The sequence below is a fragment of the Gopherus evgoodei genome, unplaced genomic scaffold, assembly GCF_007399415.2.
Source record: "Gopherus evgoodei ecotype Sinaloan lineage unplaced genomic scaffold, rGopEvg1_v1.p scaffold_81_arrow_ctg1, whole genome shotgun sequence".
Taxonomy (NCBI): Eukaryota; Metazoa; Chordata; order Testudines; family Testudinidae; genus Gopherus; species Gopherus evgoodei.
This window is the reverse complement of record NW_022060102.1, coordinates 144,642-157,219: the sequence shown is the minus strand read 5'-3', so window position 1 is coordinate 157,219 and position 12,578 is coordinate 144,642. Positions and strand designations below refer to the sequence as shown.

Below are 12,578 nucleotides of genomic sequence, written 5' to 3'. Positions count from 1 at the left end.
TAAGATTTTGGCAGCTCATCACTGGCCAGGGGAGTGGGAGGCTGAGGCGGCGAGCTGGTGGGCAGTGGCGGGGGGTAAGTATGTGAGCTGAGGAGGGGGGAACGGAGGTGAGTGGGGGGGCAGGTGAGTTGGGGGAGTGGGGGTCTGAGGAGGGAAGAGGGCAGGCATTGGCGGGGGGTCAGGTGAGCTGGCGGTGGGGAAGGAGAGCTGAGGAGGCGAGTGGGTGGGCAGGGAGGTGAGCTGTGGGGGCTGAGGGGAGTGGGTGGGCAGTGACAGGCGGGGCAGGTGAGCCGGCAGCAGGGGAGGGGGGGTGAGGAGGTGAGCGGGGGGCTGAGGAGGTCAATGGTGAGTCAGTGGCTGATCTGTTCTACTGATCTGCTCTGGCTCCCAGCCCCGCGCCAAGAGTTGCAGCTGCCTGGAGGTGCTGCCTTCCATGCCTTCCTCAGTCACCCCTCATTCAGTCAACAGGGCAACTGATCACCAAGTGGGGGGAAGATCTTATTCTTCTTCTAGCAAAGAGAATTTTTCTTTTACCTTAATTACACTACCTTAGGGGCCCCCTATAACATATTAGCAAGGTTCATTACCCCTGTTTTGGCAGGGCGGTGCTGGGGAAGGAGGGTTTGTTTCCACGAGGCAGGCGGCACTTGGGGGGGATTTTTTCGGGGGGCCTGGGTGGCGCTGGCGAAGATGTTTTTGCAAGGTGGGTGGTGTTGGGGGGGTTGTGTTTCGGAGGGGCTGGGCAGTGCTGGGGGGGTTCTGTGGGATTTCAGCCCTCAGCTGGTTTCTTTGGAGTAATATTGCCCTTGCCACTTTACGAGTTATGCAGGCCTGGACTAAACCACAGCCTCGGGTCTCAGCATTCATGTACCCTGCAGTCTGAACTTGGAATCTGATACATTCCCTCATTGGCTACCGTTGTTTGCCCAGCATGGAAGTGCTTCTTGTATAGTGACGCAGCCAGCTTGGGACCCATAGGCATGTAGGGCAGGTCTCCAGTGTGGATTTTCTGATGTCTAATAAGGTTTGAGCTCCGATTGAAGCTTTTCCCACACTCATGGCATGTGTACTGTGTGTCTTCCAAGTTGATTCTCTCACGGGGAATAAGGTCTGAGTGGCTACTGAAGTTCTCCTCTGGCCTGTGCAGAGTCTCACAGGCTTTGGCTTTTTCTGGGAGTGCACAACTCCCAGAAACATTCCCTTTGGATCTTCCTGATAACATCCTATGTGGTTCTACTTTCTCAGCATCTTCCTGTTGGGGTTTCTCCTCCTCATTCTCACTCACCATCCAGTCACCTGATGGGAAACAGAGAGAATCCAGACACAGGTCACTACCTGCACCAGAAAGAAAGGAAATATCAGTGAGAGGAATCGAAAAAGGGGGAAACAAACCAAAACATGTGCAGGAGAGATCAATCCTATCAGGAGCTGATTTTCTCCAAACCCTTCCCCAGAGGAGAGAGGAAAGGATCACTTTTGATCCACATCTCACTAGAACACTCAGGGGAAAGCGAGATGGGGAGGGACCTGCTGCCAGTTGTCAGTCAGAATAGGTGGGAAGCCTTGAGTCACATCTGCCATAATGATTCCACATCTGCAGGGAACAATCTTGAACTTGGAGAGCTCACAAGGTCTTTGTATGGCATCCCAAATGTTTTCTGCATTCACTGACAATTTTTGAGTTGGTTAAACCAATTCACTACCTGTGCAGGCAGCTCTCAGGAGCACTTTTTTCTCAGAGTCCTGGAGATCTTGGACCCACGGCTCTTCTCCTCATTCCAGCTGTGAGATCACATCAGGTTTGCAGACTGGAAATCTTACTCAAGGCAAAGAAAATGAGAGGTCAGTGGAATTTGTGGGATACTTGTCACAAGATATATTGTATGATTTTACTCCCTACCTTGGCTCAAAGTGGCAGGAGGGTTATTATGATTGTAAATCATATTCATTACCTTAGTGCTAAGGAGCAACTAACAGTGGGTCCCCATTGTGCTAGGACAAGTACAAATATAGAATAGTAGATGGTCCATGCCCTGAAGAATTTACAATCTAAATACACAAGACAGACACAGAATGGGGGAAGGGATAGAACCCACTGTTAGAATAGAGATATTCCAGCCTGCCTGTAAAGCCTATAGTTTAAGAGCTTAGGGGTATTTTTATCACTTAGCTACTTACAGAAGTATGAAAACAAAGAATCAAAAATTCAGTCTGCCTGTGTCTGGGCCTTCTCTTACTGTGACAGTCTATAGACAGGCAAGATTAGAAAGGCAAAGGCACAAAATGAGCTCAAACTAGCTATGGGAATAAAGGGAAACAAGAAGACTTTTTATCAATACATTAGAAGCAAGAGGAAGACCAAGGACAGGGTAGGCCCACTGCTCAGTGAGGAGGTGGAAACAGTAACTGGAGACTTGGAAATGGCAGATATTCTTAATGACTTTTCTTTGTTTCGATCTTCACTGAGAAATCTGAAGGAATGTCAAATATAGTGAATGCTTACAGGAAGAGAATAGGTTTAGAATATAAAATAAAAAAAGAGCAAGTAAAAATCACTTAGAAAAGTTAGATGCCTGCAAGTCACCAGGGCCTAATGAAATGCATCCTAGAATACTCAAGGAGTTAATAGAGGAGGTATCTGAGCCTCTAGCTATTATCTTTGGAAAATCATGCGAGACGGGGGAGATTCCAGAAGACTGGAAGGGGGCAAATATAGTGCCCATCTATAAAAAGGGAAATAAAAACAACCCAGGAAACTACAGACCAGTTAGTTTAACTTCTGTGCCAGGGAAGATAATGGAGCAGATAATTAAAGAAATCATCTGTAAACACTTGGAAGGTGGTAAGGTGATAGGGAATAGCCAGCATGGATTTGTAAAGAACAAATCGTGTCAAACTAACCTGATAGCATTATTTGATAGGATAATGAGCCTTGTGGATAAGGGAGAAGTGGTGGATGTGATATACCTAAACTTTAGTAAGGCATTTGATACGGTCTAGCATGATATTCTTATAGATAAACTAGGAAAGTACAATTTAGATGGAGCTACTATAAGGGTGGATGCATAACTGGCTGGATAACCGTACTCAGAGAGTAGTTATTAATGGCTCTCAATCCTGCTGGAAAGGTATAACAAGTGGGGTTCCGCAGGGGTCTGTTTTGGGACCGGCTCTGTTCAATATCTTCATCAACGATTTAGATGTTGGCATAGAAAGTAAGCTTATTAAGTTTGCAGACGATACTGAACTGGGAGGGATTGCAACTGCTTTGGAGGACAGGGTCAAAATTCAAAATGATCTGGACAAATTGGAGAAATGGTCTGAGGTAAACAGGAAGAAGTTCAATAAAGATAAATGCAAAGTGCTCCACTTAGGAAGGAACAATCAGTTTCACACACACAGAATGGGAAGAGATTGTCTAGGAAGGAGTATGACAGAAAGATCTAGGGGTCATAGTGGACCACAAGCTTAATATGAGTCAACAGTGTGATACTGTTGCAAAAAAAGCAAACGTGATTCTGGGATGCATTAACAGGTGTGTTGTAAACAAGACACGAGAAGTCATCCTTCCGCTCCACTCTGCGCTGGTTAGGCCTCAACTGGAATATTGTGTCTAGTTCTGGGTACCGCATTTCAAGAAAGATGTGGAGAAATTGGAGAGGGTCCAGAGAAGAGCAACAAGAATGATGAAAGGTCTTGAGAACATCACCTATGAAGGAAGGCTGAAAGAACTGGGTTTGTTTAGTTTGGAAAAGAGAAGACTGAGAGGGGACATGATAGCAGTTTTCAGGTATCTAAAAGGGTGTCATCAGGAGGAGGGAGAAAACTTGTTCAGTTTAGGTGCCAATGATAGAACAAGAAGCAATGGGCTTAAACTGCAGCAAGGGAGACTTAGGTTGGACATTAGGAAAAAGTTCCTAAGTGTCAGGGGAGTTAAACACTGGAATAAATTGCCTAGGGAAGTTGTGGAAACTTCATCTCTGGAGATATTTAAGAGTAGGTTAGATAAATGTCTATTAGGGATGGTCTAGACAGTATTTGGTCCTGCCATGAGGGCAGGGGACTGGACTCGATGACCTCTCGAGGTCCCTTCCAGTCTTAGAGTCTATGAGTCTGAGGCCTTGTCCTTAGGCTAAGGCCTTTGGCTAAGCAGCAGGGGCAGCCATAAGCTGGGAAGCAAAGGGTCACATCCTCACATCCCAAACCAGTCACACTGAAATAAGGTGCTATTGGGCTGTTAGGAAGATGATCCTGTCCAGATAGTGCTCATCACCACCAGATAAAGAAACAGATCTTAAGATGGCTAGAGAAAACTTAGTTTGACAGCAGCCCGTCTGGCAAGAAATCACTTCTTAATGGTTGTGAAACTCTCATTTCTGTATTGCTTTATATTTATGTCCTACACTTTTCTATTGTAAATCTGTCTGGTTCTCTAATTGCTTCTGTCTGCTGTATAATTAATTTTGCTATGTGTAACTTAATTAAGGTGGTGCGATATTATTGGTTAGAGAATGATATCCCAATATGTTAGGATTGGTTAGTTAAATTTCAGTAAAATGATTGGTTAAGGTATAGCTGAGAATATTACTATATAAACAAGGTCAAACAAGAGGGGGAAGGGAAATTGGAATCATGTTTGTTAAGGTGTGGGGGGAGAAACAGGAACACAGGCAAGGCTCAGCTGCATCAGAGCTGGGAAGGGGGCACTGGATAAATGCTCTGCAGCATCAGAGCTGGGAAGGGAACATTGGGGAACAGACTGTATCAGAATATCGAGATAAGCCTGACTGGTGTGAAGGGCTTCAGAATATGCTTCTTTGGAAACTAACCCCAATAAACATCTCATTGTCTGCGCTTCGGACTTCTGGTCTTTTGCTGTTTCCTGTCTGCGTGACAAGAACCAGGGAAGTGAGAGGGTGAGGGGAAAGCCTCTAACAAAACTGGCATGACCTGATAACCAAGAGATAAGCCTTAGAGGAAGGTTTTAATACACTTTGGAATGGATCAGGGATTCCCAAAAGGACTGATGAGGGGCTGATGGTAAATACACATTTAGATCCTTGTCTTGTTTTATATCTTTTTCCCATAAGGCTGAACCTCTGGCACACTGTCATGGATCCATAGGATCTGGGCAATGCCCTGGCTTTTAAACAGTCCTTAGGAGGTGCCCCTTGAGTGCACTAGACCCCCAAGGGCTCTCACTCTCCCACAAAGACAGGCCATGTAGCTTTGGCACCTGAGACTGAGCCTCTGGCTTCAACACTCTGATTTCAACCTGTGAGCTCTGCCAGCAGGTCCAGCTGAACTACACTCCTGTTCAGAGACTGTTCCTCAGCCAACGCACAGAGCAAGTTTTTGCTGTGACACTGGACAGACTTTTAAAACATAGCAGGGTTTATTAGTCAACTGAAACACAGCATTGGAAAGTCCTTAGGTTAGCACAGAGAAGCAGAGAAGACAATAAAGTGCATACTGGCCAATTCCCTTGAGCCAGGCTGCTGAAGAAAACGCTTTGGTTTCCTTTCACTGTGCCTGTCCATTTGTCTTCGCTCCGGTAGAGCTCCCTGCATCTGCGAGCCTAGTTCTTCCTGCTCCCCAAAACATAAGTCTATGTATACTTCACTCAGCCAAGCTGAGATACACAGGTGACAATTATTCCCTTGTCTCTGTCGGGTATTCCATTGATGTAGGTTGGCCCCAGCCAGTCCTTAATTACCCATTCATATCACCCAGTGACAGCTGTGTGACAAAACATCTCATGTCTCCTGCTCGTTCTAATCATAGCAATACCAACCACAGAGGGAAACTGAGGTGTGTATTGGCATCATGCAAGTATCACCAAAATTCCCATCTCTATCACACACACACTGCTCACAGCCCCTGGAGAGAAAGCAAAGCACAGGAACTGGACGTTATTCCAGTGAAGAAAGTGGAGGACAAGCTGCAATCCTCAAACCCTGGTAAAAAAGGAGAGGCTTGTGAGTCCTTATCCAAGTTGTCATAACATATTCCCAGATTTGGACCTTGGCGTCCAAAATATGAGTGTTAGCATGAAAACCTCCAAGCTTAGTTACCAGCTTGGACCTGGTAAAGCTGCCACCACCCAAAAAATTAGAGTGCTTTGGGACACTCTGGTCCCCCCAACAACCTTCCCTGGGGACCCCAAGACCCAAATTCCTTGAGTCTTACAACAAAGGGGAATAAACCATTTCCCTTCTCCTCCCTTCCAGGTGTTCCCTCCCTGGGTTCCTGGAGAGATACACAGAAGCAAGCTCCGTGAATCTAAACAGAGGGACTCCACCCTCTCTGTTTCCAGTCCTGGAAAACACAAGTACCGAGATATCTAATCTCTCTTCCCCCTTATCCAGAGGGCATGCAAAGTCAGGCTTAGTAAATCTAACATACAGAAATTTTCTTTTCCCCCTGACTTCTTCCTCCCACCAATTCCCTGGTGAGCTACAGACTCAATTCCCTGGAGTCCCCACTAAAGAAAAACTCCAACAGGTCTTAAAAAGAAAGCTTTATAAAAAGAAAGAAAAATACATAAAAATAGTCTCTCTGTATTAAGGTGACAAATACAGGGTCAATTGCTTAAAAGAAATATGAATAAACAGCCTTATTCAAAAAGAATACAATTCAAAACACTCCAGCAACTACACACATGTAAATACAAAAGAAAAAACCACAATCTCTCTGTACTTACAACTGGGAAACAGAAGATTAGAAAGGCAGGAGACAGAAAAATCCTCTCATAGCCGAGAGGGCCAGGCACAAGACAAAGAACAAAGGACTCACTCCCAAACTTCCCTCCACCCAGATTTGAAAAAGTCTTGTTTCCTGATTGGTCCTCTGGTCAGGTGTTTCAGGTTACTCCTTTCCAGGTGAAAGAGACATTAACCCTTAGCTATCTGTTTATGACACGCCCCCCAAAATGCAGACAGTGGGGAACCTCACTGGCGGCGATTTCCTCCTAGAACTTTAAAATAAACAGATTAATACAACACATGCACCTTTACATATACCACTAAGTATATAACTAACAGATTTTACATTTTAAGAACACTTTTTAACTACTGGATTCTGGGAAACTCTCACGGGAGAGAGCATCAGCTACTTTGTTAGAAGCTCCTGAAATGTGCTGAATTTCAAAATCAAAATCTTGGAGAGCTAAACTCCAACGAAGAAGTTTCTTGTTGTTCCCCTTCGCAGTATGAAGCCACTTTAGCGCAGCATGGTCAGTTTGTAGCTGGAACCGCCGTCCCCAAACATATGGGCGTAGCTTCTCCCGGGCATACACAATGGCATAGCATTCCTTTTCACTGACTGACCAGTGACTTTCCCTCTCAGACAGTTTCTTGCTGAGAAACATGACAGGATGGAAGTTGTGATCCGTTGCTTCCTGCATGAGAACTGCTCCTATACCACGCTCAGATGCATCCGTGGTTACTAGGAATGGCTTGTTAAAGTCCGGGGCCCTGAGCACAGGGTCAGACATGAGCGTTGCCTTAAGTTGGGTAAAGGCCTTTTGACACTCATCAGTCCACTTAACTGCATTCGGCTGGGTCTTTTTAGTCAGGTCGGTCAGTGGGGCAGCGATTTGGCTGTAGTGTGGTACAAATCGCCTGTAGTACCCGGCCAAGCCTAAGAAGGATTGAACCTGTTTCTTAGACTTTGGGACAGGCCACTTTTGGATAGCATCCACCTTGGCCTGTAGGGGGTTTATGGTTCCTCGACCCACCTGGTGTCCCAGGTAAGTCACTCTGTTTTGGCCTATCTGACACTTTTTGGCCTTAACAGTTAGTCCGGCCTGCCTGATGTGCTCAAAGACCTTTTCCAGGTGTAGTAGGTGTTCAGGCCAGGAGTCTGAAAAAATGGCCACATCATCGAGGTAGGCAACTGCATATTCTCCCAATCCTGCTAGTAGACCATCTACCAGCCTCTGGATGGTGGCGAGTGCATTTCAAAGCCCGAAAGGAAGGACATTAAATTCATACACCCCCGCATGGGTGACGAATGTTGACCTTTCCTTGGCAGGTTCATCTAGCGGTACTTGTCAGTACTCCTTGGTTAAGTCTATTGTAGAGATGAACTGGACACGTCCCAACTTCTCCAATAGCTCATCGGTGCGTGGCATTGGATAGTTGTCCGGATGAGTTATCACATTTAGCTTACAGTAGTCCATGCAAAAGCGTATTTCCCCATCTGGTTTGGGTACCAGAACCACTGGAGATGCACATGCACTGGAAGATGAGCGGATTATACCCATCTGTAGCATGTTCTGGATCTCCCATTCTATAGCAGCTTGGGCTTGAGGAGACACCCGGTAGGGTGGGGTTCTAGTGGGGTGAGCATTACCTGTGTCAATGGAGTGGTATGCCTGTTCAGTCCGTCCCGGGGTGGCTGAGAACAATGGGGCAAAGCTGGTGCACAGCTCCTTGATTTGTTGCCGTTGCAGATGTTCCAGGGTGGTTGAGAGGTTCACCTCTTCCACGCCACCATCTTTTTTCACTTCGTAGTAGGCACCTTCAGGCCACTCAGCATCATCTCCCTGGACTGTAAACTGACAAACTTGTAAGTCTCCAGAATAGAAAGGCTTGAGAGAATTAACATGGTACAGTCTGGGCTTTAGTGAGGAATTGGGAAATGCTATGAGGTAGTTCACAGTTCCCAGGCGCACTTGGACCGTGAATGGCCCTTCCCATGATGCTTCCATCTTATGGGCCTGTTGCACCTTCAAGACCATAACCTGGTCTCCTACTTTGAAGTAACATTCTCTGGTATGTCTGTCATACCAGGCCTTTTGCTCTTCCTGAGCATCCTTTATGTTTTCTTTAGCAAGGGCTAAAGAGTGTCGGAGGGTGCTTTGTAGGTTGCTTACAAAGTCCAGAATGTTAGTTCCTGGAGAAGGCATAAACCCCTCCCATTGCTGCTTCACCAACTGTAATGGCCCCTTAACCTCGTGGCCATACACAAGTTCAAACGGTGAAAACACTAAACTGGGATGTGGTACTGCCCTGTAGGCAAACAGCAATTGCTGCAACACTAGGTCCCAATTATTGGAGTGTTCGTTGACAAATTTACGTATCATGGCCCCCAAAGTTCCATTAAACCTTTCCACCAGGCCATTGGTTTGATGGTGGTACGGGGTGGCAACCAAGTAGTTCATCCCATGAGTTTCCCACAGTTTTTGCATGGTCCCTGCCAGGAAATTAGATCCTGTTTCTTTAAGGATGTCGGAGGGTCAACCTACCCTGGCAAAAATGTCTGTTAGGGCCTGACACACAGCGTTAGCCCTGGTGTTGCCTAGAGCTACTGCTTCTGGCCAACGGGTAGCAAAGTCCACAAAAGTCAGTATGTACTGCTTTCCTCTGGGTGTCTTTTTTGGGAAAGGACCCAGAATATTCACAGCTACTCACTGAAATGGGACCTCAATTATGGGGAGTGGCTGGAGAGGGGCCTTGACCTGGTCTTGGGGTTTTCCCACTCTTTGGCATACCTCACAAGACCGGACATACTTGGCAACGTCCTTGCCCATCCCCTCCCAGTGGAAGGACTTCCCCAACCGGTCCTTGGTTCTGTTCATCCCAGCAAGGTCACTGGGATGATCATGGGCTAAGCTTAAGAGCTTCCCCCGGTACTTAGTTGGAACCACCAACTGTTTTTGCGGCTGCCATTCTTCCCGGTGTCCACCAGAAAGAATCTCCTTGTATAAAAGTCCTTGGTCTATAACAAACCGGGATCAGTGAGAAGAGTTGAGAGGCGGTGGGGTGCTCCGTGCCGCCGCCCAAGCTTTCTGAAGGCTGTCATCTGCTTCCTGCTCAGTCTGGAACTGTTGCCTTGAGGCTGGGGTCACCAGTTTTCCCTCAGACTGGGGACTTGGGCTTGGTTCCTCTGGAAGCGATGTAGGTGATGGGGTTGTTTCCAATGCTGGTGAACCGCTCTCCGCTGGTGCACCTGAGGGTATTTCAGGCTCTGGCTGAGTCTTTTGGGTATGGCTGTCTGTTGCTTCTGCCAGTTCTGGCTCACTGGCGCCCTCTGGCATTGAATTTGAAGATGTGGTTGCAATTGCTGGTGCTGGTTGCTGTTCCAGTTCTGGGCCTGGGATTGGAGGTGCTGTGGCTGTTTCAATGGTTGGCATGGAATCCGGGTCCACTACCTCTGTCTGGGTCTCTGGTAACACAGACGGGGCATCTGTGGACGGCTCAGGAACAGGAATGGGTCTGGAAGCTTGCCTGGTTTGGCTACATGTAACCATTCCCACTCACTTGGCCCACTTCACTTGGTTGGCCAAGTCTTCCCTCAGTAGCATGGGGATGGGATAATTGTCATAAACTGCAAAAGTCCACATTCCTGACCAGTCTTTGTACTGGACAGGCAGTTCAGCTGTAGGCAAGTCTACAGCTTGTGACATGAAGGGGTAAATTGTCACTTGGGCCTTTGGGTTGATGAATTTGGGGTCTACGAAGGATTGGTGGATAGCTGACACTTGTGCCCCCGTGTTTCTCCACGCAGTAACTTTCTTTCCGCCCACTCTCAAATTTTCCCTTCGCTCCAAGGGTATTTGACAGGCATCTGGGCCTGGGATCTTTGGTGTGATGGTGGTGTAATGAACTGCACTTGGTTGGCAGTCTTTGGGCAGTTGGCCTTGATATGTCCCAGTTCATTACACTTGAAACATCTTCCAGCTGACTGATTACTGGGTCGAAGTGGGTTACTGGATATTGGTGAGGTGGAAGAATAGGGTGTCTGTGGCTTTCCTTGGGTTGTAGGTGGGATCTTTGGTTGCCCTCAGTTGTAGGGTTTATTGTCGGTGTGGCCTCTGGGGTATTCGTTCCCCTTGACAGTAGCTTTCTTGCTTTCTGCCACTTCCATCCATCTGGCTCCAATCTCCCCCACCTCAGTGAGATTTTTGGGTTTTCCATCTTGTATGTACCGTGTTATGTCCTCAGGAACACCATCCAAGAACTGCTCGATTTGTATGAGGAGGTGCAGTTCGTCTATGGATTTAACATTATTTCCTGATATCCAGGCCTCATAATTTTTCCCAATGTAGTAGGCGTGTTTGGGAAATGACACATCTGGTTTCCACTTTTGGATTCTGAAACGCCAACGGGCAAGATCCGGGGTTATCCCCATTCTGTATCTGGCCTTTGTTTGAAAAAGTTTATAGTCGTTCATTTTCTCCTTAGGCATTTCAGCTGCCACCTCTGCTAAAGGTCCACTGAGCTGTGGCCTCAATTCTACCATGTACTGGTCTTCAGGGATGCTGTACCCAAGACAGACTCTTTCAAAATTTTCTAAGAAGGCCTCAGTGTCATCACCTGCCTTGTAGGTGGGAAATTTCTTGGGATGTGGAACCATAATTGGCAAAGGGTTGTTAGGATTGGCTGGCGCATGCTGCCCAGCCTGCGCTAAGTCCAGTTCATGTTTTCTCTGTTTTTCCTTCTCTTCACTTTCTTTTTGTTGTTTTTCCATGTCTTGGCAGTAGGCTGCCTCTTCTTCTTGTAGTTTTCTGTGGTGGGCTGCATTTTTGGCTTCTTCTTGTTTCTGTAGCCTTTCCATCTCTTGTTTGTGAGTTGCCTCATCTCTGGCCATTTGTCTTCTGAGCAGTTCTATCTGTTTTCCCATTGCTTCGAGCTGTACTGCTTCTGGTTTTCATGACATTCTGGTTCTTGTTTTCTTGTTTTGGGCTGCCCTCCGTTGTTTATTCTCTGAACTGCAGGTTCTCTGTTGCCTCCTGGGGTCTGCCTAGCAACAGTGCCTTTTTCCCTTTCTTCCTCTAGCTAATCTTTTAAATGTAAAGTAAACCAGAAAAACCACTTTATTTGCATGTGTATTGCTGGATACGTGACTCACAGTCGGAGTGCTATTGTCTGACAAAAGACCCATTTGTCACAGCTTAATGATTCCTTGATTAATATGCAAGCTACTGCCAGGAGAGAACAGAAAAAAAATTCTCTTTGGTTCCTTTTAACACCAAATCCTCTCTGCTTAAAAGCCTCTAGCAGAGAAAAGAAAAATATAATATTCCTACTGGCTTCTGGATTCTATCTTTCCCACAACACTGCCACTCATGTCATAACATTTTCCCCAGATTTGGACCTTAGCGTCCAAAATATGGGTGTTAGCATGAAAACCTCCAAGCTTAGTTACCAGCTTGGACTTGGTAAAGCTGCCACCACCAAAAAATTAGAATGTTTTGGGACACTCTGGTCCCCCCAACAACCTTCCCTAGGGACCCCAAGACCCAAATTCCTTGAGTCTTACAACAAAGGGGAATAAACAATTTCCCCCCCTTCTCCCTTCCAGGTATTCCCTCCCTGGGTTCCTGGAGAGATATACAGAAGCAAGCTCCGTGAATCTGAACAGAGAGACTCCACTCTCCCTGTTTCCAGTCCTGGAAACAGAAGTACCGAGAGGTCTAATCCCTCTCCCCGCCCTTTCACCCAGAGGATATGCAAAGTCAGGCTTAGTAAATCTAACACACAGAGATTTTCCCGCTGACTTCTTCCCCCCCACCAATTCCCTGGTGAGCTACAGATTCAATTCCCTGGAGTCCCCACTAAAGAAAAACTCCA

At 46.7% G+C, this 12,578-nt stretch overlaps 1 protein-coding gene across 1 annotated transcript; it reads right to left on the bottom strand.

The window, feature by feature from the left end:
* Positions 1 to 384: 384 nt before the first annotated feature.
* LOC115643985 (zinc finger protein 3-like) lies at positions 385 to 1,708 on the bottom strand. The gene is made up of 2 exons (XM_030548042.1): positions 1,704 to 1,708; positions 385 to 1,296 (listed from the first exon to the last, which is right to left on the bottom strand). The coding sequence occupies exon 2, from the start codon at positions 1,286 to 1,288 to the stop codon at positions 857 to 859; it is 432 nt and encodes a 143-aa protein (XP_030403902.1). The 5' UTR covers positions 1,289 to 1,296; positions 1,704 to 1,708; the 3' UTR covers positions 385 to 856.
* Positions 1,709 to 12,578: the final 10,870 nt, after the last annotated feature.

Coding starts and splice junctions, on each gene's coding strand:
- LOC115643985 (XM_030548042.1), bottom strand. CDS start 1,288: ATGGTGAGTGAGAATGAGGAGGAGAAACCCCAACAGGAAGATGCTGAG.